General features: G+C 38.0%; 2 protein-coding genes across 14 annotated transcripts in view; one reads left to right on the forward strand and one right to left on the reverse strand.

Annotated features, from left to right (window-relative positions):
• Positions 1-25655, forward strand: part of Trappc3l (trafficking protein particle complex subunit 3L) — a 74899-nt gene extending 49244 nt beyond the window's left edge. For all 13 annotated transcript variants that reach the window (XM_071613097.1, XM_071613087.1, XM_071613090.1 and 10 more), the window contains 2 exons: positions 20902-21087; positions 24330-25655. In XM_071613097.1, the coding sequence (XP_071469198.1) occupies positions 20902-21087; positions 24330-24449 (306 nt within the window). In that variant the 3' untranslated portion in view covers positions 24450-25655. The remainder of the gene's footprint in view (positions 1-20901; positions 21088-24329) is intronic.
• Calhm5 (calcium homeostasis modulator family member 5) lies at positions 13677-18526 on the reverse strand. The gene is made up of 2 exons (XM_027928243.2): positions 17924-18526; positions 13677-14562 (listed from the first exon to the last, which is right to left on the reverse strand). The coding sequence occupies exons 1-2, from the start codon at positions 18461-18463 to the stop codon at positions 14182-14184; spliced, it is 921 nt and encodes a 306-aa protein (XP_027784044.2). The 5' UTR covers positions 18464-18526; the 3' UTR covers positions 13677-14181.
• Positions 25656-27805: the final 2150 nt, after the last annotated feature.

The following is a 27805-nucleotide window of genomic DNA, read 5'->3' on the forward strand; positions in this document are numbered from 1 at the left end:
TAAATGGGGCAAAATCATTGACAAATACCTTGTTCTTCCTGTCTGGGAAATGGGTAAGAGTCATGTATGCACCCTACCTCACCTATCAACCCTCTGTTCACTGAATACACATTACTGAGGCTGGTGCTTGCTTCCCTTTGTTCCAGAAGCTAGACTTTGAGGGAAATATTAGTGTGGCAGGTTCCATTTCATATGCCTACTATAAGGTATCAAAGTAGAACTGTCTTTGTTATGCATTTAGTAGATAATAATCAAGTAAGCAAACTTTAAAAAAAAAATGCTTCCCCTAGGAAGCAGTCCAAGTGAAACCACATTGTTAGTTGAAAGTAAATATTTTAGGCCATTAGCAAGAGTGGGGCAGACATTTCTCAGAACAGTAAGCTCAAAGGGACACTTTGGTAGAAGAGAAGTAAACAAATTGTCCTAAGAAAAATGATGTGCTATCATAGATGGTGTTAGGTTCTCTTCTGAGCTTATAAAGGAGTTCATCATAAAAGTTTGCTCTGGTCCTATAATCCTGTGGGACTTCTTCTTTTGTTACTCTTTTCTTCTAATCTTTCCAGTCCTTTCTCTTGGCATTCTGTGGTTTTTCAAAGAATGTTGCCACAGATGATCTGAATAAGAATAAGATAAAATGAATTTGAAGCAGTCCATTCAAGTCAGACATAAGCTTATCTTGGGTTATTTATTTCTTTAGAAAAGATTTTGTATTTTATTCTTCTGTGTATTACTTCCTCTCCTTTCTTTTTGATGGTTGTATTAGACTTCCTTAATTTCCTAAGTAATGTGCATTTTAAAACCAAAATACTTTCCTTAAAAGTTGCCTTATTTCACAATTCTGACGCAAATCTTAATGTAACATGCCCAGTAAGAAGCACAGCACTTGATCTGTGCTGCCATTGGCATGCTGTTCATGAAATGGGAAGGCTTGTGTGTCTTTTGTTCTTTCTTTTATCAGGATGAAAATTTCAGTTTCAATTTTAGAGCTGCCTCCCATTCTCTCCTGGTTTACTCACAACACAGAAACATGCACACACACGCACGCACACACACACACAGCTCCTTCTCTAACATACAACTTATTTTAAGGGAAAGGCTAAGAAACTCAGCCAGAAGGGCATAAAACAGAGGGAAACCTGCAACCTCTTTCTTTCTGTGGAATTTCTGCCATTCTCTTGTTAAAAGCTCACTGTCATGGAATACTGATGTCTGATGCTGATTCTCACAGAAGGTGGCTCATTCCTGCTGCTTTCATCTCATCAGGGCTAGGAGTACATCACTGAGGCTGCCCAGCTGTCAGTTCCACCAGATGATAATGTGACTTCTACCTTTTAGGAGTGGAGAGAGTCTCTGTGCTTCCCTCACAACTGCAGAAGGCAGATACTAAAGCAAAACAACTTCACTCAGCTCAAAGCTACTCCATCTCAAGTCACTCAGTGTTCTATCCAGGACAACCTGCCAGGAAACCTCTGGCAGTGCAGGGTGCCAAGGGCTGAAGGTGAAAGGCACCTCCCACGTATTTCACCCACAGTTGTCATTTTGTTGGTTATCAAGATCCCCAAACCCTAATCTATTTGGATATCTCACCTCTATCTCATATTACCAAATAATTTGTAAATAGGCTTTTGAGAATTTAGCTATTATTGTGTATGCCTCCCACCTCCCAGCCAAAAGATGAAGGTTGGAAACTGAGGCATTGGAATGGTACAGAGTCCTCAGGGTCTAGGTGAGATTGAAGACCCGGGCATTTCTTACTGTATACAGAGCTGAAGGGGTGGAGAAGAGTCAAGGGAACAGCTCAATTGTTAATACAGTCGGGATGATGTGGAGAATGCAGATTCTCAATCCACATGGTGGAAACTGGAGACCTGGCCAGAGAGCAGTTCTCATCACAGGGACCCTGTGGGCAGGGGAGGACTGGGGCAAAAAGCGCATTTGTGTTGAACTAGAATTGCTGCTTTCTCGAATCCTTCAACTGAAAAACTGGAAGCTCACCAGATAAAGCCTAAATACAAAATCTCTCTTTGCCATTTCTATTCTTCAAAGACTAACTCATAATGATAGAAGCCTGTTGAATTGTTTTCCTTTTTTCCACTTTTTCTAACATATATTAAAATAAGTGGGAGCCCTTGGTAAATAAGAATCGAATTCCTTGGAAGTCACAGCCCAACACAACATAGCATTCCAGAGAAGGCTGGCATCACAGTTAGCTGAATGTCAGACCATTTTCCTATTTAGTAGCATTTTTTTTTTTTAAGCAGAGAAGAAGGGCGTGAAAGTAAATTGAAAGACAAGAAAAATTCTTTGTGGTAATAAAATTTTCAATATTTAAAAAATGGTAATATTAACAGCAAAAGCAACTCATAAAATAGAGAATTTTGACCATTTGGTCTAGAAATATGGCAGATGAGTTTATTAAATAGAAGAGAATTCTTAAACAAATGTAACCATTTAGGCTTGATTCTTCCCACTGAGTAGGCAAGAACTGCCTTATGTAAACCCTCACACACTTGATCTCTTTTTCTCTGAATCTCAGGGAGGGGTAAAAGAGGGAAAATGTGGGCAATTTTCTTTTGTGGAAAAGCATGTATATACAGTCACGAGGTCTATGGATTTTGCAGGCTGATTGGATTGAACCCAGCAAACCACATTTTCTCCTCATTCCAATATGAAGACAAGGCACTGTGGGAAAACTAACCTCACTTTAACTATGACTACATTGGATTAAAGTACTTTCCCTTTAGTCACAGACAGTATTTCTTTAGGATTAACTCTCAGCAAATTCTGCAAGTTCCTAAACTAACTTAGTGCGGCCTCTCCCATTGCTTAAGAATGCCCCCTTCTGTTTATGATTAGGACTTAGACAGGAAGTCTAGCTTGACCCAAGGATCCTGTGTCCCTGGCACTGTTACCAGAGATGCTCCAGGGAGAATTTTTTTTCTCCAATATTAACTTTAATGGTTTCATATATTGCCCACAATTAAACTAAATGTATGGGCTACCTATATTTGTGCTGAGTCCCTCTGCTGGGCTCTAGAGACCAGACCAAAATGGACTTAAGCTGAAGTCTCATGTCACTAACCTACACTAAGTTGTTATCAGACATTCCAAGGAATCAAGAGAGAGAAGATAGGATGGCCATATCTCCAAAGAGGCCCATCTTAGCCAGCCCCATCAGGAAGCCCCCTCTGCTTTTACCATTACATAGAAAATAACCTGACATTTACCAATATGGTTTTCTCCCGCTCTTTTTTCTTGGTCTTTATTGTTCTTATTAAAGTACTTAATGACTTCTTTGTGGTCAAGTGATATCTAGATTGTTCCAGGATTTGAGCTCCTGGAGAGCCATGCCTATCTGTCTGTCTGTCTGTCTTCTTCTTTTTGATTTTATCTTTTTATTAAAATTGATGCATTATAATTATACATAATAGTGGAATTCATTGTTACATACAACAGGAGAGAATTTTTAAATTTTCTATCTCAGCATATGAAAATTAGGCTGTCCTAATTTTACATCAGAAATTCTTAGTTTTATTTTTATTGCTTAGTTCCTTTGGATGAAATGCATGAGATAATGATGTAAAATCGTACGGAAAGAAAGACTTTGCCTCTATCAAATTAGGTTATTTGTTTGTTTGTTCATTCATTTGTTTTGTGCTGGGCCTGAGAATAAGATTGACATAAGTCAGATCAACAGAAAAAAGTCATATGATTTATTTAACACAAATCTTATATAGCCTGGAAATCTTCTAAGGAAAAGGGAGACCCAAAGGATTGAACTATTGTATACTGAATTGGACAGATATGATGTTGCAAAAAAAAAAAGTCTCAATTATCTGGGGAGTCTAGAAGAATTATTTCAATAAATTCTGTACAGAATTCCCTCAGCCTCTCAACTTCCTGTCCTTTATGATAAGCATACTTTCTTTCTAGAGTAGGGAGGGCAGCTGTACATGAGAATTTTAAATTCTGCCTTTAAGAAACAGCATGAAGTTCAGAGAGATTGCCTTGCACATGCTGTTTTTCAAGTGCCTTGAACTCAAAACAGTCAATATGCCAGCATGGCACATTTTGGTGTGGCATACTCCTAGCTCCTTCAAAACAAACCTAAGTGTGTGGATTGAAGATAGCATTAGCTTTGGGGGTATTTCCTTGAGTTAACTACTTATGATGAAATTCCTTACTAGGAGATGAGAATCATAGAACAAATATTCTGGGAAACAAAACCCCAAAGGCTAAAGCAGGCACTGTCTGAACCTAAGCACTAGAGGACACATCCGGAAGGTTAATTGAACTCTGGGCCCTTCCTGCTTGGTGTGAATTTTAGGCCATGTCAAAGTAAGATTTGGTCCAGACTTGCCCTGACGTCTCAGTGATACTTCAAGGCAATGGTTTATCAATTTCAGCTGCTCTGTAAAATCACATGGAGGTTTCCAAGGATGGTCAGGGCTTACTTTGGGGCAGTCAAATCAGAATCTCTGGGAATAAGAAATAGTACAGGAATTAGAGCTTTTTAAGTGCTCCTCAGATATTTCTATGGGCATCCATGTTTAGAGCAAGTGTTTTCAAACTGTGTTCTGGGGGCCTTAGGGCATTGTTGTAGAAGTGAGGTAGCAGGTAAGGGCTGCCACTCTTCAAGATACTGCATCCAAATTCTTTGATTTACCTCTCATTTTATTTCCATTAAATGTTTCAAAATAAAATATAATGTCACTATAAAAAATAGTGGGAAACACTCCAAAGATATAATAAAGTTTTAAGAGTTTTGACCTTAGCCAAGCCCATCCACTAAAGGTTGAAAAACTATCTTATCTTCTGGGGAAGAGGAAGGAAGAAAAGCTGTGTTATCAACACATCGGTTCCAAAGAATATGGAAATTGATATAATATCAGTTCATAACTGCATAGTTTTAAAACTGCTATACTTTATGCAGAGGGCTAGTGAAACTTACTCATAGTTAGCCAACTGTTTAAGGAAAAACCCTGATTACTATTTCTTATGTTTCCTTCCATGACACAAATGTCAACAAAACCCCAGGGAGAAATAATCTTGTTCTGTTGAAATCATCAGCATTCATTATTATTGCAGAAGCACAACCTTTTATGTTAAAATCTAGGAATAGAATGTTATTGCAAGGGAACTAGTCAACATTTCATAGGTTGTATGCTCTGACAAAGGATGCATACATTTTGAGGTACTAGTCTTAAATAGAGTCACTTGATATCACCTGAGTTATTACTTTACTGATTTCATCCTATTCTTTAAAATGATCCAGTAGATATGATTAGGGGAGTTCATTAATTCATCTTACCCCTTTTTGATCTCAGTTTCCATTATGATTTAAAAGTTGTAATGTTTTCTTCCTAGCATTTTCCTATAGATTCAAGAAATTTGGAACTATAAAAAGATACTTGGTCAGAGAGAAAGAAAGATGGATTCTAAAATACGTAAAAATCAAAGTTTAGAGAGTATTCTAAATCTTTTGTGAACTTTACACTACTAAAAATTCCTTATTTATAAATTATAATTTTTATCTAAGGAAATAAAAATAAATAAATGGAAAGTTGACCTCATTGATATGGTAGAAGTATAATTTGAGCTTAGCTATTCAAATATCCAGAAACCAAAGGTGACAGGCTGTTCAGGATGGATGAGTCCAGGGCCCAAGAGAGAGGCCAGGAGACTTGGAGACAGACATCTATTCCCAGAACTTCACTAAGAAGCCAATGACTGGGAATTCATGTGTCACTTGACTGTAAAGCATAAGATGACAGAGTTGAAAGAAATTTTGAGATGTAATTATTCAACATCCTTTATTTTAAAAATGAAAAAACATGCTCTTAAAGGTTAAATGAATACATAAGAATAACAGCAACACGAGGCAGCATTTGTGTATTGAAAATCAGGCATCAGACAAACTTTGGGACCAGATTTACATTCTGTAATTTAATGATGGCTTCACTCCATTAGCCTTTTTGAACATTAATGTTATTTATAAAAATTGAAACAGTAATAAATCCCTCAAAGTAACTATTAGGAAAATTCTCAAACACAAACAAATATAAAAAAATGCTTTTTTTTTGTATTTCTCATCCATCTTCAAAAGTATCAATATTTGCTAATTTGTTTCATCTTTCAACTCCCTCCTTTTTTAAACTAGGGTATTTTAAGTAAAATTCTAAACATCATGGCAATTTATATATAAACATTTAATATGCAACTCTTATTAATAGGAACTTAACATTTAAAACATAAGCCAGCATGTCATTATAACCTATAACAAAATTAATAATTCTATAAAATCATCTAATACCCATATAATATTCATATTTTATAAAATATCACAAAATTATCACGGTTTTGTTTTTTATTATTATTTTTTTGTTATTTTTTATTATTTTATTTTTTTGTTATTTTCACAGTTGGTTGTTTGAAATAGGACACAAATAAAGTCTACATATTGCATTTGGTCAAGTCTCTATATCTTATATATTCTTTTTAATGCCATCAATCTGTAGGGGAAAAAAATCACCTACTGTATTGGTTAGCTTTCTGTCACCATGACAAAATACTTGAGATAAACAACTTACAAGGAGGAAAGGTTCACTTTGGCTCATGGTTTCAGAGGTTTCAATCAATGGTTGCTTGGCTTTGTCACTTTGGGCCTGGGCTGAAGCAGAATATCACGGAGAGAATATGTGGTAAAGCAAAGCTGCTCACCTCATGGCAGCAAAGAGATCAAGAAAGGGACTGGATTCTCAATATCCCCTTCAATGGCACTCCCCTCAATGATCTGACTTTCTTCCACTAGGCCCCCACCTCTCAATAGTGTCACAGGCTGGTGATCAGGTCTTCAGCACATGGGCCTTTGGGGTACATTTCAAATTCAAACTATAGCACCTGTAAAATAGCATGTTCTATGTCTAGATCTATCTGGTCTTCCTGAGGGTATTAATTACCTTTCTTTCTGCTGCTCATATTTCCTGCAAGCTAATAGTTACGTCTAAAACCTAGATTAGCTTCAGGTTTAATTTTTTTGGAAACAATATTCGGCAGGTGGTGCTGTGTACTCTAGTCTTGCATCACAAGGCACATAATACCTGGTTGCCATGTTTAGGGATGCTAATATAGATGAGTGTCTTCAAGTTGCACAAGGCCTCACCCCTTCTTGCTTTTATCTCATAGATAAGAATTTATTTTGTTATCTAGATCCATTATGTTATTAGGTGTTACAAAATGTTACTTTTCTAATTCTGAAAATCTCTACAAACAATAAAAGGACCAGCAGTGTTGTTGCATAAAGTTGATACACAAAAAACAAGGCTTTTCAGTGTACTGAGCTAACAATCACTTAGAAGATATGATGGAAAAAAGAAATTATTTACAATAGCAATGAAGAATACCTATAAAGAATGTTTACAAGAAAAATGCAGAACTTATGTATGATAAACATTAAAATATTCCTAAAAGACAAAAAGTATCCTTGAACAAACCAAAAAGCACCTCAATTTCTTGGACAGGTTGATATAGCATAACAAAGATGTCTGCCCCAGTAGACCTGGGGCAGAGCCCAAATTCTAAATTTCTTCTAGCCTTCCCTTCCCAGAATGGCCTGCTCTGTGCACTAGAGTCATCATCCTCATGATGTGGTCACTGAACCAACAGCAGCAGCATCACCTGAGAACTTGCTAAAAAGGCAGATTCTTTTGCTTCACTACAAATCTACTGAATCAGACATTTTGGAGGTGGAGTTCAGCAATCTGCATTTTAATAAGTCCTCCAGATGATGTTGATATGTGCTAAGTTTAAGAACAACTCTTCTACTCTTGCAGACACATCAGCTAAGATCTTGTTAAACTATGAACTTGATCCAGCAGGTCTGGGATTTTGCATTTCTAGCAAGATCATTCAGGTTGATGCTGCTGATGCTGATGGTCTGAAGACAACATTCTGAGGTACAACACTTAGAGACCAAACTGTTTCCAGCTTACTCAAGGCCAACCTATCCTCTCATCTCCTCCACTCCTTTTTTGTCCCAGATATTAATGACAAATAATAACTTAATGGGTTACCCCTCCCAATGATATGTTTACTTTAAATGGAATTTAACCCACAGCAGTGTTCCTTTCAAACAGAATTTAGCCAGAAATAATTAAAAGTGCATCTCAGGCTTTGGTGGAGCTATTTTGGAGAGGTACCTATTCAGCATTTACTAATCATGCCATACTGCTAAATACTGCTAAATGGAACCTAAAGGAGAAGAAAATATTAAGGAAAAGTCTATGCATAGAGAAAATCTTTGTATAAATCTGTTTATAAATATAATTTGCCTCTATTTTCTTTTTATAAATTCTGATTTTTGTTTGTGTCTGGTTTATCTAAGTTGCTTCATATTGCCCCCAAATTTGGTGTCTTAACATAATGCACATTTATTAAAGTGCATGATTTTCTGGGTCAGAGGTTTGTAGAGAACATAGTGGAGATTGCTCTACAAAACCTGCAGCTTCAGTTGTGATAGCTTAAATCTCTGAGGAATGCTGGAATGGTTTGACTAGGGCCTTAGATCTGGAGCCTTTTATTCCAGCTGTTGGTTAGACTCCCTGCTTCTTCTCCATGTCATTTAAGCTGGGGTTAGAATTTCCACAATGGTCTCTTTATTTGTATGCCTGACACCTAAGCTAGAATGACTGGAACAATGGGGGCTGTTAAGATCTCTTTATCTCTTTCTGTCTTTCTTTCTCTCTTTTTCCATGTGACTAGCTTAGGCATCTTCACATTGACATGGGCTCCAGGTAATTGGACTCTTTCCTAGTGGCTGGAATTTACCAGATTATTGAGCACTGAAAGAGACCAAGAAATAAGCTGTAACAACTTCTTACCAACCCATCTTTACTACTACCATAATAGTATTCTAAATTTTTTGTGAACTTTCCATTACTCAAAATTACTTCTTTATCAATTATAATTTTTATCTAAGAAAATAAAAATAAATAAATGGAAAGTTGACCTCACTTATATGGTAGAAGCATAGATTGAGCTTAGCTATTCCAAATATCTAGAAACTTAGGGTGAGGTGGTGGTTGGAAGAGGTAGGGCATAGTGGGAGGTCTTTAAGTTATTGGAGGCATGACCTGGAAGGGGATGGTGGGACCCCATCCCTTCTTCTTCCTCTCTTTTGTTTCCTGCTCATGAGGTAAGTGATTTTGCTCTGCCATATATTTCCCCATGTTGTGCTGCCTTGCCACAGGCCCAAAGCACAATTCATGGATAGGAACTTCTAAAACTATAAGCCAAAATAAATTTTATCCTTTTATACATTGATTTATCTCAGGTATGTGTTATAACAATAGAAACTACTAATTCCTATCTACTAATTTCAACTACTAATAACACAAATTAGTAGTTGAAATCCCTGAAATATGCCATGTGAAAACAGGTAGAAATTCTATGCTACCTAGTGACTTCTGGAGTCTTAACCAGTTCTTATAGGAAATCAGTGGATCACCAGGCCTTGAAATATGATACTGTATTTAAAATTTTCATGTTAAATATATACATTTCAGTGGTATATATGTTAAATGTATAACACTTCAAAGGTCCCGAGTAGAAAACCATATGTATATTTTCATTTTAAACATATATATATATTGGACACATATGTATTTTGCAATGTGTTACTTAAAGGTATAAGTACATTATATAGAATTATGTAATGATTTGTCTGTCAAGCCTTATTTTTTAAAAAAATCTTTACCAAATGCCTTTTTTCCATTTGTCATTGGATATGTTTATGATAATAGTATCTAAAATTACTAAGTTTATGAGTAAAGTCTGAATAAAATATGAACTTCACAGAAAAAAAAAGGAATCATATATACCTGTACACAACTTATTCATGGAATAAATTAGGAAAAGTAGGTGTTATATATCAATGATTTCTTTCTTATACATATTCCTTTCAGAGTACTCTCTAATTCTTTTCTGTTATGTACTCAAACAATAATAGCAAGAGAGTGCAAGGCACCCACATTTGTTGCTCTTTGGCTTCAAGAGAAATTAGAAGTTTTAAAATGGAGTCAGCCTCAGCTTGAGGGCTCTTGTCCAGGATGTCTTTCATATGCTTCAGTTCTAGGCCTGAAGGAGACTGTCATAGCACACATCAGTGGGAACCTTCTGGTACACTCTCCATGTATTTAATAGCATGGTGCTTATCCCTCAGTCACTGAAGTGAACCCCTTTCTGGAGGGTCACCCCTGGGCCACTGGTGGCTCTTTGCCTAGAATTGTCTGGGGAATGCTACCGCCTGCCCTGGAACAATGCTTAGCCACAGCTGAAAATCCTGAGCCCATTTTGAGGTCAAGCCAAGGCTGGTGGCCCAGAATTCCCTATGGGATTATTTGGCATGAGGCTTCACTTGAAACCACCTTCTTTCTTGTGTCTCTCCTGCTAATAGGTGATTTAATAAATCACTTACACACAGCTTCTTCTGATAGGCACTGCTTCTAAAGAACCCAACTTAAGACAACAAACTGTCTACACTTCTAAAAAGTCTCCCCTACCAAAACCAGTTTATCTGCCCATCTGTGGATACTGGTTCCCTCTGAACACCCAAGAACAGATAACAAATTGCTCTCTCTGTCTCCACCCATTCCCTTCAAGGCTGTTCATAGGACAGATAAGTTTCCTTGGACTTATTTCCCCCCTGAGCAAATTACTGTTCTAAAGGAATTAGGACTGGGAATCAAGATGAGAACCTGACTCATTGTGGGGTGACTTGTTCCACGGTAGGAGGATGAGCTCCTCTGCTACTTATTAAGCTGCCGCGAAGAGTACCCCAGGCTGCTGGCTTGTTACTAGTCAGTTTGGCTATTCTTGAACAGGGCAACCATTGTCATGAACAGGAGCTTTCTGACCTCAGAAAGCCTCTGGGTTGAGGATGACAGAAATATGTTCCAAGTTGACTCCTCAATCTTTAACGTCCTATAAGTAAGCTACTTCTGTACAACTGTTGCTTCCACAAGAGACATAGACCAGTTCCACCTGCCTTCTCCCAGCTAAGCAGACAATTAAGGGCAGACAAGTCCAAATCGAGAAGGGATATGGAGGAACATTTGTATTTGCTGAGTTTTATCTCTCTTCATTCCAAAACCTCTGCCATCTTTCATCCCTAATCTCTCTCTCTCTCTCTCTCTCTCTCTCTCTCTCTCTCTCTCTATCACACACACACACACACACACACACACACACACACACAATTGCTACTGCACCTCCAAAATCCAAAGCATATTGCATACAGAAAAAAAAAAACTTATTTTTCCTTCTCCATTCTGACCATCAAGAGTGTGGGTTTTGGGGCTGGGGTTGTGGCTCAGTGGTAGAGCGCTTGCCTAGCATGTGTGAGGCACTGGGTTCGATCCTCAGCACCACATATAAATAAATAAAAAATAAAAATTCATCAACAACTAAAAAATATTTTTTTCTCCCACACTGACCAATTTCCCAACACCAACTGCTTTTCTATAATTCAGTTCATTTCTGACACTAACTGGAGTTAAGTTCAGACCCCCCAACAGGTTAAGGGCTCATTCCCACAGTAATTCTCCCCAACTCTAGATGCCAATCACAAGCAGTAGCCCCCCAATCTACCCACAGCTTTGGTCTGACATGGCTACAAATCTCTTTCTCAGGTTCATTTGCTTGCTAGTCATTGGCTTGCTAGAGTGACTATTTTTACAAAAAGGATACAACTCAGGAACACCCAGATAAAAGTGATGCACAGAGCAAGGTGTGGGTGGGAGGGGTAAGGAGCTTCCATCTCTCTGGGCACGCTTCCTCTAGTCTGCCAGCCAACCCAGAAGCTTTGTCCTTTAGGGGTGATTTATGAAGGCTTCATTATATAAGCATGATTGATTAAATTAGTGACTGTTGGTAATAAATTCATCCTTTCAGTACCTCTTTACTTCCTAGAGGTATAAGGGTAGTTTCAACCCACTAATAATGGTTGGTTCTTCTGCCAATATCCACCCTCTACTCCAGCATGAGGTCCTCCAGGAGCCAAGAGTCATTTCATTACTATACAAGAAAACACATCCTGGAGAGCATAAGGGTTTTGGAAACTCTGTGCCAGAAACGGGCCTGAAGACAAAATGTACATTTCTTATCATAAATCACAATATCATAGACATGTTCTGGGTCTTCCATTTGCAGGGTTCTCCCCTCAGTTAGTCAGGATGTTTCATGGTAATAAGGAGCTAATATCTAGCCTTCTCAAACTCAGTGATGTAGACAGCCAGTGACACAAGGGATGAGTCACAGTGCAAAATATGGTTCCTTTTCCTTAAGCTCAATTCTACTCAGAGAATTTACATACATACACATACACATACACATGCACACACTAACTATATATATATTATATAGTAAAATTCAAATTTGAATTTTTTTTCTGATACCAGGGATTGAACCCAGAGGTGCTTTACCACTGAGGCACATCCCCAGCCCTTTTAAAAAATTTTTTATTTTTTTAAATTTTGAGATAAGGTTTCAATAAGTTGCTTAAGGCCTCTCTAACTTGCTAAGGTTGACTTTGAACTTGTGATCTTTCTTCCTTAGCCTCCCTAGCTCTTGGCATTACAGGTGTGCGCCACCATAACTGGCTAAATTTGAATTGTTTCTAATGAATGTAAAAGTGCAAAACAATTTTATACCAGTACTACTTCGGACAGTGGCCCCAGACCTCTAGTCAGGGCCAATTTGTCCTGCTATGGTCTGAATTCTTGTATCACTCCAAAATTCATATGTCAAAATCCTAATCCCCATGGTGATGACATTAGGAAGTGGGGCCTTTGGTAGGTAACTAGATCATGAGAGCAGAACCTTCAGCTACGAGATTTGTGCCCTTATAAAAGCTGCTGGAGGGAGCACATTTGCCCTTTCCGCTTGTGAGGGCACAGTGAGAAGTCAGCAGTCTGCAGTCTGGAACAGGGCCCTCACCAGAACCTGACCATGATCCTGGCACTCTGATCTCAGAAATCCCAGCCTCTAGAACTGAAAGAAATAAATTTCCATTTTTCTAAAAGCCACCCAGTCTATGGCATTTTGTTACAATATTTCAAATGAACTAAGACATACTCACAGAATAGTAGACACCATGCCCAGGGCCCCACAATACTTGTAGAAGTACATGAAAGTGTTTGTTTTTTTATTTTCTTTTGGGGGGTACCAGGGATTGAACTCAGGGGCTCTCGACCACTGAGCCACATATCCAATGCTATTTTGTATTTTGTTTAGAGACAGGGTCTCATTGAGTTGCTTAGTGCCTCACTTTGGGTGAAGCTGGCTTTGAACTCGTGATCCTCCTGTCTCAGTCTCCCAAACCACTGGGATTATAGACATGCACCACCATGCCCAACATGAAAGTGTTTTTAATTTTAAAATCAGAAAGAAATAAAACAACTTTTAGGTTGAGCAAAGTGTTCTAATACATAATATCAATATTTTTGAGTATAGAAATTGGTCTGTAAAGGCAGAGAGTGCTTAGGGCCCCTGCTCCAAGAGCATACTTTCAGTATACACAAGAGCATACTTTCAGTATACAGTAAAAACTTGCGGAAAACTCTGAATTTTCAATATCACATTCTTTCGATTAATCATTTTTGAGAACTAAAGACTTTAAATTCTGAGGTAAAGAATTCCTAATGGTAGAATCTCATACATCTTGAACAGCAGTGGGATGGATTTACGGAACAGGGGCTCCTGCTGACCACACCACAGATCCCACTGTGTAAAGCAGTCTATACTGAAGAGTACTTTGCTTTGGCACAAGCCACCAATTCAGTCCCAGATACCATGACCAATATTTACAAAGAGTGGCAGATCCTCTTGCATGAATCTGTCTACTAAGTCATAAAATCTTAGAACTTAGAACAATGTTTGGTCCTAATAAGCCCAACCCTCCACCAATGCAAAAGTGTGTATCACCACTTAGCCCCAATTTGAGCACATCCTGACACTGTCTTCATCTGAGTTTCAAAGCAGTTTCTCTTTGTGTTATTGTCTTGCAAAGAAGGTAGCTGTGAAAAAATGCAGAGACACAAGATGGTTGTGTATATAGCTGGAAGCTTTCTGAATGAACGTACCACTGGGCATTCGGAGCCAGTGATGGTGGATGAGCTACAGAGTTTATGCAGTACCCACGAGGACCATTGTGGTCTCATCATCCTGGGGGCAGGGTTCCAGACCATCATCCACCACCTTGTGGAGAGTGCTGTAATGTTGCTGGTTTTGGTGGAAAGAATGCAGCTCTGAAGCAGCTTCCCAAGCAGCAAAGGTGGGCAAGGGAAAGTCACTCGGCCTCTTGTTTTCAAAAAAGCATTTCAGGTTCCTCTCACTTAGCTTGGTGGCATAGTCCACAAATGTATTTTCCAACTGCTCCTTCTCCTTTTCCGTATACGTCTTCCAAAAACTCAGCTGCAGATAGCTAACTTGAGATCGGCAGCGTGCATAACAAGTGGTGAGCAGAGAGAAGAAAGATGCTGAACAAATCAGGCACCATCCTAGAATCTTAGGAAGAAAAAAATATGGAGGATATGTATAAGTAAAATCCATTCTCAGGGAGCTGGGATGGTGTACGGCTAAATTAACCAGGGGGAGCATATAGCTAAGTTGGTAAGTCATTACCATACCTCATTTCAAATCATTCATCTTAATTTTAAACACTTTTTAAACAGTCAACATGAAGTTAGAGTTTACCTAATATCTGTTCTCCTACCCAACATCGTTGCCATGCAAAGAAATAACCAAAAAGCCAGCAAATGGAAAAGAATAAAAAGTATGGTTTATCCCAGAATTGGATAAATCAAGTTCCCCCCAAATATTAGCTATTAGAAGGAAAAATTCTATGCATCAGTAATTGTGATCATTTGAACAATGACCAGTTCATTAGTCAGGTGTCTTAAGCATTGATAAATGTGTGTTGTATACATGGTAGAGGCCAATTTTACCATGTGACATTGTTTGCAAAGAGCAGCAGACACTCTGGAAGAAAAGTCATTACTTACTGCCTGTGGTAAATGGAAGACAGACATAAGAAGGACACTTTAAAGCCTCTCTAAGTGCCAAGAAAAAAAAATTGGGGTCATTCCAAATTTTGAGAATAATTCGTCTGAATTTTGGTAATTAGAAAAACAAAATTCATATCCTCTCTGATAAGAAGGGTCCCACTATATTTCTAGTTTTTAAAGCAAGTCTACATATCTCAATGTAAAGCCTAAATATTTTTGTTGTTCAAATTGTTTTCCATAATTGAAATTAATTTTATATTTAATTAACAACTAATAGATCTCTTTGAAATCATCTCAACATTTAATTCAAATGACCCTTAGTATCCCTTAACAGATGGGCTCATATGAAAATAGAATAAAAATCTGCAAATGAACCCATTTAGAGCAAAACAGAACCACAATAAATTCCATTTCAGTGGTTCCCAACCTCTCACTCTCAGATGAGGGATTACTGTAAAGGGTCTCAGCCTCTGCATGAACTCCAGCTCTGCATTGGCCTATTTGGTTTTAAACCCTAGCATTCCCCTTGCTATGGATGTTCCCTGTGCCTTGGTTTCCTCAACTGTAAAATGGGGGTTACCCATCTCAGAGGGTATTTGGGGGGATTCAGTGAAAAGATGTCGGACACACAAGTACATTAGGTATTATCACATGCTATTTTTCGAATGTATATACATTTATAGAAAAGTGTTACTGAACTGATAATATCTTTCTATACTTATGATTAATGAGGTAAAACAACCATCATGTGAAAGTCCTCATATTTACTTCAGTCATTTGTGGACTTGTGGCTTCCTACTTCTTTCCTCTAACTTCCTCTTTCCTTACAACTTAGGCTTCTGAGCTAATTCTAGCTCAGAAACTGTATGATCAGCTTCAGATCCTCATCTTTCTTAGGCTTGACCTTAGCATTGACCTGCTCTCACCTGAGTGCTGAGCACTGAATATTTTTGTCCTTCTCCTCAATTCACATTATCCACATTTCCAACTACAGTGTGGTAGATGCTTCCACCCCAGCCCTTATTATTGTCCTGTGTTGCATAAGTCTTCTTCCCCAAACCCTGGCAGTTTTCTCAAGAACTTGAAAACCTATGTGTTCTAGAAGCTTTGTGCTAGACCTTCCAACTACAGTCCAATGTAGTTGTTATTATCCCCCATTATGAAAAAACTGGTGCTCAGAGAAGTTGAAACACAAGTTCTATGTCACATAGCTCATGAGTGGGAGCATCAGGATTCAAACCCAAAGCCAGTTAACTCCAAGTCTTGATCCATTCCACTACTCCAGTTGACTGTCCTTAATAATAGAGTCATCCAGCTGGATTTCTTGTTGCTCTGCCCCACCCAGGGATGAATGTACTTTTCCCACTCCCACCCACATGCCCAATTATTGGTCTGAACTGTATGTTGCCTTTTGCCTATCTGAACCTCATGGTCAGCACCTGCTATTGCCACAACTCCCTGTGTCCACATCTCTGGGGCATCTTCCCATAGGAATCAGCCCCAGGTCTTTCTCATTCTGCTGAAAAGTCAACATGTCATTGTGCCCAGTCTCAGCTATGACAGGATGTGCATGATTTCCTTGTGCCTGTGTTTAGAGAAGAAAAGCTTACACAGTGATAAGTGTTTGGACCTGGCACTGACTGAATGGAGCCTGGTGCCTGAGGACATAAACCATAAATCATTCATTCTGCCATAACATTCGTAATTAATACCTTCCTTCAACAAAAGATGGAAGACATTTGGGAGCCTGACATGTTTTATCTAAGATGTACTTTATGTTCTAAACAAAAGATTTTGTTTGAGGTATTTTTTTGGCTTATCAGTTTATAAAGAAAGTATAACTTTACTGCCAACCAGCTTTGGAAAATATGATTTTAAGAACAGAGTTTGCTGTTTGTGTTGTAAAGGCAAATCTTTGTCAAAAAAGCAAAATCATACTCTTTTCAGTACATTTATTCTGAAACAAACAGTATTCCTGCCAAATTGTAGACAGTAGATAAATCTTTTTGTCTACTGTTTATTTTGGTTTGGGGAATGCATTTCCTACTACTCACATTCTTTTCCTAAAGCCAGGGAAGGGCTGTACATCTGGATTTATGTTCATATACCTGGACAGATGGTAGCTACTTCCCTGCATCAATTAGGTGAAGCTACAATTTTCTTCCACTAAATAAAACAAAATTTCACATCTTGAGCTTCTAAAGAAATGCAAGAACTTTTTTAGCTGTATGACACAAAGAGTAAAAGACATAATCTCCATTGAGAATATGGTCAGTTTTCACTATTTAAGACTTCAGAGTCCTACGTTGTATAGAAAATTCTTCTCAATCTTGACAATATCTTTACATGGAAATAGCAATCACCAGAACCACTCAAGTGAATCCCTACACTAATTATATTGCATACAACTTTAAAAAGTAGTAGCTCATTTGGTTCAGCTGTATTTTAATAGATGGATAAGCTGTGCTTATGTTTCAAGAAAGCAGAGAATGAATATTTGATAGGAGTTAGTAATTTTTAATTACTATTCTGCCATTAACACTCAGTTTGTGATTTGGTGTTATGCATTATTTACAAAGTCATCCCAGAGAGATTGCTTTAAAGTACTTAAGCATTTACATATACATAACCCAGAGGATATTTTCTTTTTGGAAATGGAAAAGATATAATCCAATCAGCGATTTTACTGAGCCATCCAACTTCTAAAAAGCTTTTCCTGAGATTGTCTTACTGCTGCATCATGTTCCAATTTCCATTTAGTTTCAAAATATTCTGGCAGAACTCAGACTCCACCCTGGCTGAAAGGAGGACAGAGAATACTTCAAGCTCATGCGGGGAGAAACAGGCGAGTTTGTTCTTACCTGAGACTGGGCTTGAAGGGACAGTTTCACTTCTTCATTCTCCACGGGTAGCATGCTAGTTTTGTCACAAGACACTTTGTATAGTTCTTCCCAGCACTCCTTGGGCTTGCCCTGGCAAATCAGTCCCAGGAGTCTTGAACTTTTCGTCCCACTCATGGCACATTCATAAAAAGTTCCATTAAGCAAAGCCACAGAGAGCCACATCACTGGAGCCACCAATGAACTCAGAGTGATCTGGCCCAGGACATAGAAGAAGCGGTAGCTGTGACCCCTAGGGAAGATTTTCCTGGGGTTCACACAGCAACCTGTGAAGAGTTTCCATGCTTTGTTGTTCACAAAGAATCCTAGGATCAGTAACACCCAGGCAGGAGCAAAAAGGAAAACCAACCCATAGACCGTATTCTCAGAGCTGCAGGGGCACTTAAAAGCCACAAGTGAAAAGAGACGCTCACCTCCCAAGGTCAGTAAAGCCATGAAGCTGTAGCCAATAGCAGTTTTCTGGTTAAGAAAGAATTTTAACATGCTCTGAAAAGCATCCATGTTGGTACACAAAGAGGGAAAATGCTTTGCCCTTGCTATTGACTCCGCAGCTGTGGCAGTGGCCGAGGGTGGAGCTCTTTCTTCATTAGAAACAACAGTCCTCCTTCTCAGGCCGAATTCAGCCAGATAAGGAAACAATGTCATTCCCTAGGAATGCATATTTCCCAACAGTGTTCAGATAATGCCTCCTACTGGTGGATATTGGGCCATGGAAGGGCAGCCTAAACAGAGGGATTTAGAATATAATTCAAAGTGCACAAGCTTCCTTTTAATATTATTTCCATGTGGCTTAGATTGAAAATCAGAAGGAAGTTCTGGCTAAGATGTACAATAGTCTAGAAACTTTCCAACAGGATGAATCAACACTAGCAGAAATGGGTTTCTGCCATTTGATGGGGAGCCAAATCCAATGTCCAAACACAGAATTTCACCATGGTCTGTCTGTCTCTCTCTTTCTTTCTTTCTTCCTTCTTTTTCTTTTTTTCCTCTTACTATATGGCTTAAGATTTGGAAGACAGGAATTCATTTTATGTCTTCTTAAAACTGCACAGTTTAGAGACTTGAGCCATATCTTAGGATTTGGAATATTTAACCTATATGGAAAAGCTTGGGGAGAGTTTGAGTTTTAAAGAAAAAACAAAACAAGAGGGGTCTTCATCATTACTTCTTTTGGGGGGAGGGGGTATTTGTTATCGAAGTCAGGGGCACTCAACCACTGAGACACATCCCCAGTCCTATTTTATATTTTATTTGGAGACAGGGTCTCATTGAGTTGCTTGGTGCCTTGTTTTTGCTGAGGCTTTCTTTGAACTTCAATCCTCCTGCCTCAGCCTCCTGAGCTGCTAGGATTACAGGCATGTGCCATTGAACCTAGCTGATCATCACTTCTTTCCTAAGTCATCATGGTAACCTCTAGATTAGTATCTCTCCTTTTGACTTTATGCCCATCCCACCCATAACCCTAAATCCATCCTACATACTGATGTGAAAGAGATCCCTCTAAAACAGAAATCCAATGCTGCATAGCTTTTTCACATCTTTAGGGATCCCACTGCCCACAGATTGAGAGATACGGACCTCCCTTGAACCTCATCATGATACCTCATGCCAGGACATATTCCTGCTACCTAGAGTATAATAGAGTGGCCCCTGTCCCCATCCCACCTCATCTGCCTGACAAAAACTCACTTATACTCCTATATTCCAGTTCTAAATATGGTGTCAAACTTAGATCAGATGCTCATCCAATAATTTATTTTGAAAATGGCTATTGAACTCCCACTGTGTGCCAGGCACTGTGCTAGACTGGCTGTGCTCAGTAAGTACCTATTGAATGAATGAATAAACTTCTTAGTACTTCAAATTAGAAATAATTTAAGAAAATAATTTGTATTTCTATCCTGTATACTGCTCTTGATTTAAAAATCAAATCAAGGGATTTGGAATATTTAGCTTATATATTTAATATTTAAATTAAATCAAGTCATTTGAAAAATGACAACACATCGAACTAATAAATTTCCATTAATAAACTTTAGAACCCAGGCCTATGTGTTTTGTGAAAAGAAATTGCCTTGGACTAGAAACCAAACAATTAAGTTATACTGAGGTCTTAGTGTGTCATTTTACTTCTCTCCAGTATACTCATTTGTGAAACTAGGGGTTTAAAGAAATAGTCTCTAAAATCTCTTCCATTTTTATATTATAAAATTCTTCATGTCCTATGAAACAATTTTATTTATTTATTTATTTGTTTGTTTTTATTAGTTACACGACAGTACAATGATCTTGACATATCATACATTTGAATCCAATGGGGTATAATTTCTCATTTTTCTGGGTGTACAGGTTACAGAATCACATTGGTTATACAGTAACATATAAACAATTTTTGAGAATAACATTGTCACTCATTTATGTTTTTCTCATCCCACCACTATCCCTTTCTCCTTCTCAGAGACTTGTTATCTACAGTAATATAATTTCCTCTCCAACCCCAAATACACCTTGGCTTTAATCTGCCCTCGGCATCTGTTGCTCTGACCATGACCTTCCTATTGTGGCAGATATGTCCTAGATACCTTCTAATTCAGGATCCTATCATTTTCTATGATCAGTGTGCCAAATACCATGTTAATATGTTTACAATGAATAATATTTTAGTTTCTTACCCTCCTAGAGGATATACATATTTTTAAAAAACATTATTGAAAATAAAGCTATGTAATTTTCACGGAAACTTGTCCCTTAGGATGTTCCATAAAACAAAAGGATTTTACATTTTCACATGGCATAGAGTCAAAAATTGCAAAACTAAGTTGAACCCAAATGTCCTATGCTTAACCCTTGTGCTATAACACCTATAATCAGGTATTTGGTTGTCCTAATACATATCTGTTCTAGACCAAGTGGCAATAATTTATTTTTCTCTTTATTAGGTCGCTTTCAAGATGTACTTGGGAATTACACCAAGTGTCACCTGTAACAATGCAAGCAGAAATGAGTTTTCCCTGATTCTAGACAAGAATCCTCTGGCGGAGTTTGTGGAAGAGCTCCCTGCTGGGCGATCTTCTTTGTGCTACTGCAATTTACTCTGTGGGGTTATCCGAGGTGCCCTGGAAATGGTAAAGCACATACTTCATGTTGCCAGGTGTATTAGTTATCTAGTGCTGTGTAACAAATTGCCTCAAAATATAGCTATAGCAACTTAAAATAACACACCTTATAATCTCACACAGTTTCTAAGCATCAGAAACCTGGAAGCAGCTGAGCTGGGGTTGTTGTGGCTCCAAATTCTTCACAGCTTAACACAATGCATTCAAGCTGTTGGCCAGGGCTACAGCCCCTGAAGACTTAGCTGAAACTGGAAATTCTATTCCCAAGCTCTCTCAGATAGCCTCAGGGCCTTACTGGCCATTGGCTCTGGGCTTCCTGAAGGCACTTGTCACATTAGACATCTCTGTAGATCTAATCACAACACGGCAGCATGTGTAGCCACCCACCACCCATGGTGCAACATGGGAGGATACCACCTGAGGGCATAAGTACCAGGAGGTGGGGATCCTTGCCGGCCATTTTGGAGGCTGATTGCCACACCTGAATTTGAATTTTTCATTGGTTTAACTGAGACACCTAGTAGCATCTATTAAGTGTCAGGCACTGAACATGCAAATAGGAATAAGATACCAATGCTGCCCTTAAATTTTTTTCTGTACAGTAGAAAAGTTGTAAGTGTATAGAAGTGTGATAAAGGGCTATAGGAGAATATGGGGCAGGAGAAACTTTCTGGACTTCTGAGCCAGCTTTTGAAGACAAAATTGGAGCCAAGTGAAGCTTCTGGGTAAGGAGAGCAGGGGAAAATAATATTCCAGGCAAAGAATCAAAATGTGCAGAGGCTCAAGAGATTGTTTCTTTCAAAGAACAAGGAGTTATCTCTGTATGACTGACATGAGGAGTCAGACAGAGATTGTCATAAGAAGCCGGATAAAAGAAAGGAATTCAAACCTTTACGTGGAAAGTATCAGAGAGCCAGCATAGGTTTACAAACAAGGAAAAGATACTTTGAAATTTTTGTTTTAGGAATTTCATTCCCTTGTCAACCACAGAGCATGCACAAGAGGGAATACTTGGGGGGAGGGAGATGAACAGGAAGCGGATGATGATGATACCATTAAGTAAACCTGGAGAAATCCTGCCAGTGGTGATGTAAATGAGAAGACCCAAGAGAACAATATTATGAAGGTAGGACAGGTAAGATGAGGTTGTCAATTGGCTGAAAGGGACAAGATTAAGAAAAATGATTTAAGAATGGCTTTTAGATTTCAGGATAACCTGCAGGGAAGATTGAAAAGAAAGCAAAACCAGGAGGAGTACTTTTGAGGTTGGAAGATACAAAGTGAGGAGATCAGTTTTGATCATGCTGGGATTGAGGTGGCTAACATACAGTGAGGACATTCGGGAAGAAGTTGTTTATGTGTGTCTGGGGCTTACAGAGAGATGTGGCCCATAAGAGGTATGGAAACTGGCAAATGATGCCCAGGGAGGGCTGTGGAGCAAGAAGAAAAGGGAGCCACAAAATAACTCTAGGAAATAGCAAAATATAATGAGTAAATTACATAGAGAACACAAGGACCCAAAGGATGTAAAGGAGTAACCAGAGGTAGGAAAATAACAGGAAAAACAGAGTAACAAAGACAAGGGGAGAAGTATCTTCCAGAAAAGAGAGAAGTGAACAAGATCAAGTTCATCACAGAGGTTAAGTAAAACAAGACCTGAAAAAAGAGTCACACCATTAAATGAAAGATCAGAGAGGCCTTGGTAAAAGCTGTTTTGGAAAAGTGTAGGGAGAAGAAGACAATCTGTTATAGACTGATAAGTCAATGAGAGCTTAGGAAGAGGGATCAGTCAACAACTTTTCCAAAAGCTTCTCTATTAAGAATGGTGGGGCCAGGTAGTGATCAAAGACTAGACATGTGTTGACCCATGAGCCATGCATGCAATTTTTAATTATTTTTGATAATTATGGAAAGGATAAAGTAAGAGGTGATCCAAAAGCATAAAATAATAGAAATAGTGTGTTCTTTTAGGCTTATCCTGTATCATCAATAGCAATGATACCAGGAAAGGGAGAAGGAAAGTTCTGGGAGTTTACAGGCAAAGGAAGAAACCACAAAACTAAATCAAAGTAAGATAAAGAAGTTTTCAGCTTTCATGGATGACAGTTAATTATTATGCTGAAAGAGAGATAAATATCAGACATCATTATGACCCCAAATACCCAAAGAGCTTCAACATAGTCTCCTTATTTTAGTTGATTTTATGTTAAAATTTGACAAAGGCATGAAAAATCTTATGGGGGAAAAAAACCTAGAAGGTAAATTTAGCTTTTGTATTTGAAAGTGCAATCTACATTCTTCTGTTACCTGGTCGGCACCACAAGGTCCATATACTCTGTAAGCCAGATTATTTATGGAGGTCTGTGGTTGAAAAATCCAGTCTGATAAGCTTAGGCATTCTTAGTGAGAGATTTGATCAGATAAGTTTCAATAAATATTAATCAATTGTCTGCTAGACCCAGGCATTTTTCACTTATTGTGTTCTTTTACTAGGTACTTTCACTTATTTATCCCAATGACTTAAAATAACTCTGGACAAATACTCTATTGAGGGTGGGTCAGCAATATCAGGCTGCTTTTATTTTGAATACAATTTAATGAATAGAGAAGTAATTCCTGAGGCTCTCTTCAGCGCCTAGAAAATGGGAAATGCTTTAGAAAGGAAAAAAAAAAGTCCTGAACATCAAATATTCATGTCTATAATTTCAATATCTTTAATTTTATATGTATAATTTATTTAGTTGATATTTTTTTCAAAGCTCTCAAAGCCATAAGTGATTGCTAAATGTTATTAGTATAAGTGATCATGTTGTTTTGCTAATGACAGAGTGATTTATGGTAAATCAGTTTGAAAGGAATCCTTTAAGAATCCATTTATCCTTGGAAGTTCTGCTTGGCCAAGCACATCGAGTCAGGGCTATATTTGAGTAGGGAATTTGAGTTCTATGTGAGATGAATCCATAGTTCAGCCCTGCTCTGTGAACATAGCTGGGCATGTCCCATGCATTTGGGCATCCTAGCCATCCAAGCTGGGCCAGGCGTGGCCTACTCCTGTCTCAGCTGATTCACACCACAGAGGTGATATGTGACCAAACTGTCTCTGGAGGACAGTCAGGGCTCTTCAAACCTAGAACATGTTCTTTTTTATATTTCCATACAGAAAGTAAAGAAAGCTGAAAAAATAGATTGAGAAAAATTTAGAGATCTTTTTTATAATTGAACAGGCCTATTTTTTTCTTCTTTTTTTCTAGGTTCATTTGTCTGCTGATGTTTCATTCTTGCAAGACAGACTAAAAGGTGACAAAGTGACAGAAATAGGAATAACATTTCTGAAAAAGCTAGACGAGAAAAAATATAGACGGAAAAAATGAAGAATAATGTGCAAAATGTGACAGAGTGGCTAGTTGAGGAGTGAATATTAGTGAAACACATACGGCTTCAGAAATTTTGAATTGCTTTATAGCATGAGCTTTGAAAGGCTTATAAATCAACCAGAAATTTAAAATGCAGAGCATGTGGATTTTCTTTTTCATATTTTCAACCTCACATTCATAGTATTTCATATACAGATAACTTTCTGCGATTAATTCTATATATTACACAATCCATCCTCAAGGAGTCTATTCATTTCATTAATAGGAGAAAAAAGGCACCACCTATAGAAACAGTGTATTATCTCTTTTTAGTAGGACAATGGATGATTTGATAGAGCATAGAGTTCATTACAGAGAGACAGTTTCTAGGTACTGTATATTGCATTCTCCAGAGAAATAGTTCCACTTGTAACACTTTTCCATATTTTCAAGAAATTATGGATTTCATATTTCTTATATATTATCATATAGCTTTAACTTCCTGAAGCTACTCTTGAATTGTAACCACCAAAACAAGTTATTGATTTGTATGCCAATTCAGAATCATTTAAAAATAGCATTTAATTTTTATTCACTTAGCTAGAATTAACAAAACCCCTTCATTTTTTTCATGTACTAATGACAACCAGTCAGGAAATCTCTAAAAATGAATGGTAAATAATGTTCTTTGAAGAACACTTTCTAACTCCAAAGTTTATTTACTTTGAATTTTTACTATCATTTTTAATCCCCTAAAAATCTTCCAAAGAATATTTTGTCTGTGGTCAGAACATATTTAAAATTCAAAATGAACCGCATTGTTAAATAGACAGTAATCTTTGCCAGACCATCAGTACACAAGAGCAGCCTTGAACACAGCCCAGAAATTAGTACTGCAGAGAACTCAGAGTACAAGTAAAAGTTATAATTAGCAGGGCTCCATGAATTAAAACTTGGGTCTGGTAGTGATAGAGGTCAACTAGGACTTGAGGAGCCTGATGATCCAATCCCAATTGTGTTTCCAGTGGCATCAGCTAATCCTGACTAGTGTGGCTAATCCTGGGCAACACACCTCTCTCCTTTCCTCCCACCCTTTAAACATGAGGGGATTGGATATGATAAATATCTAAAAAAAAATCAGTGTGTTTAAATGATAAAAATGACCTCTGAAATTCCACATTTGGAGATATTAAAAGATCATAAGAAAATTGTTTATTCCTCATCTATCAGTTGTCTCTTTGAAGGCTATTGAGGTAGACCCAAAGGACCAGAGAGGGTCCCTGAGGCAGCTGCAGCATCATGGAAAGTCCTTCAGGTCTGTGGCACAGAAGATGAGTATAATCTTTTTTTTTCTTTAATTTTTTATTGTTGGCTGTTCAAAACATTACATAGTTCTTGATATATCATATTTCACACTTTGATTCAAGTGGGTTATGAGCTCCCATTTTTGCCCCATATACAGATTGCAGAATCACATCAGTTACACATCCATTGATTTACATATTGCCATACTAGTGTCTGTTGTGTTCTGCTGCCTTTCCTATCCTCTACTATCCCCCCTCCCCTCCCCTCCCCTCCCCTCTTCTCTCTCTGCCCCCTCTACTGACATTCATTTGTCCCCCTTGTATTATTTTTCCCTTTCCCCTCACTTCCTCTTGTATGTACTTTTGTATAACTCTGAGGGTCTCCTTCCATTTCCATGCAATTTCCCTTCTCTCTCCCTTTCCCTCCCACCTCTCATCCCTGTTTAATGTTAATCTTCTCATGCTCTTCGACCCTACTCTGTTCTTAGTTACTCTCCTTATATCAAAGAAGACATTTGGCATTTGTTTTTTAGGGATTGGCTAGCTTCACTTAGCATAATCTGCTCTAATGCCATCCATTTCCCTGTAAATTCTATGATTTTGTCATTTTTTAATGCAGAGTAATACTCCGTTGTGTATAAATGCCACATTTTTTTTTTATCCATTCATCTATTGAAGGGCATCTAGGTTGGTTCCACAGTCTTGCTATTGTGAATTGTGCTGCTATGAACATCGATGTAGCAGTGTCCCTGTAGCATGCTCTTTTTAGGTCTTTAGGGAATAGACCCAGAAGGGGAATAGCTGGGTCAAATGGTGACTCCATTCCCAGCTTTCCAAGAAATCTTCATACTACTTTCCAAATTGGCTGCACCAATTTGCAGTCCCACCAGCAATGTACAAGTGTACCCTTTTCCCCACATCCTCGCCAGCACTTGTTATTGTTTGACTTCATAATGGCTGCCAATCTAACTGGAGTGAGATGGTATCTTAGGGTGGTTTTGATTTGCATTTCTCTGACTGCTAGAGATGGTGAGCATTTTTTCATGTACTTGTTGATTGATTGTATGTCCTCCTCTGAGAAGTGTCTGTTCAGGTCCTTGGCCCATTTGTTGATTGGGTTGTTTGTTCTCTTATTGTCTAATTTTTTGAGTTCTTTGTATACTCTGGATATTAGGGCTCTATCTGAAGTGTGAGGAGTAAAGATTTGTTCCCAGGATGTAGGCTCTCTATTTACCTCTCTTATTGTTTCTTTTGCTGAGAAAAAACTTTTTAGTTTGAGTAAGTCCCATTTGTTGGTAAGATGAGTATAATCTTGAAGAAGATGTCAACTATCAGAAGGATATTATTTCACGTATTTTAAGTTCATGCCTCCAACAGAATGCTCGCCTGCAATCCATCTCAAAGCTTCTTTTTAGGATTTCCCCACTTTCTGTTCCATTACTTCTTTTTTCTTTACAGTACACTTATCCCTCCAGGAACCCTTGGAGACCAATGTTTAAGAAAGTCCTTCTTAAATCAGCACTCAACTAGCTCTATGCCTGGAGTATTCTCCTATCTCTCTATACCTTCCCTCCTTTTTTCTCCCAATCCAGCTATTAAAATCCATACCCAGAAGATGACTTAATCTTTTATTCTCAGTGAAGCCGAGTATTTCAACTAGCAATGGTTTTAGGATAAAGTTTGTTTATCCTGGAATATCCTTTGTGTTTCTCACCTGGTGGGAAGGGAGTCTCTTGGCATCAAATTTATGCTACAAAAGGTAACCTAATACCCAAGAGAATGACTTGTTTGCATTTAATATGTGTTCTAACCTGAGGAAAGTGAGAAGCTAGAAAGTGCTGCCCATTTGAATTATGAGCCACTAATTTTAAATTTTCTAAAAGTCACATTAAAGAACAGATGACATTAATTTTAGTAATATATTTCATTTCTACTACTTATCCTAAATATTATTATTTCAACATGGGCATTTTACATTTTTTATACTCATCTTTGAATGTCAGTATGTATTTTATGGCTTTTAGTACATCTGAAATCAATGGTAAATTCTCAAAGATTAAAGAGAAATGT

The sequence above is a fragment of the Marmota flaviventris genome, chromosome 6 (assembly GCF_047511675.1).
Source record: "Marmota flaviventris isolate mMarFla1 chromosome 6, mMarFla1.hap1, whole genome shotgun sequence".
In the NCBI taxonomy this organism is placed as follows: domain Eukaryota; kingdom Metazoa; phylum Chordata; class Mammalia; order Rodentia; family Sciuridae; genus Marmota; species Marmota flaviventris.

Excerpts from the sequence above, each read along its gene's own strand:
- Calhm5 (XM_027928243.2), bottom strand. The coding sequence starts at position 18,463 with ATGGATGCTTTTCAGAGCATGTTAAAATTCTTTCTTAACCAGAAAACT. Across the intron at positions 14,563-17,923 it reads CCCTTCAAGCCCAGTCTCAG|ATTCTAGGATGGTGCCTGAT; the intron begins GTAAGAACAAAC and ends TTTCTTCCTAAG.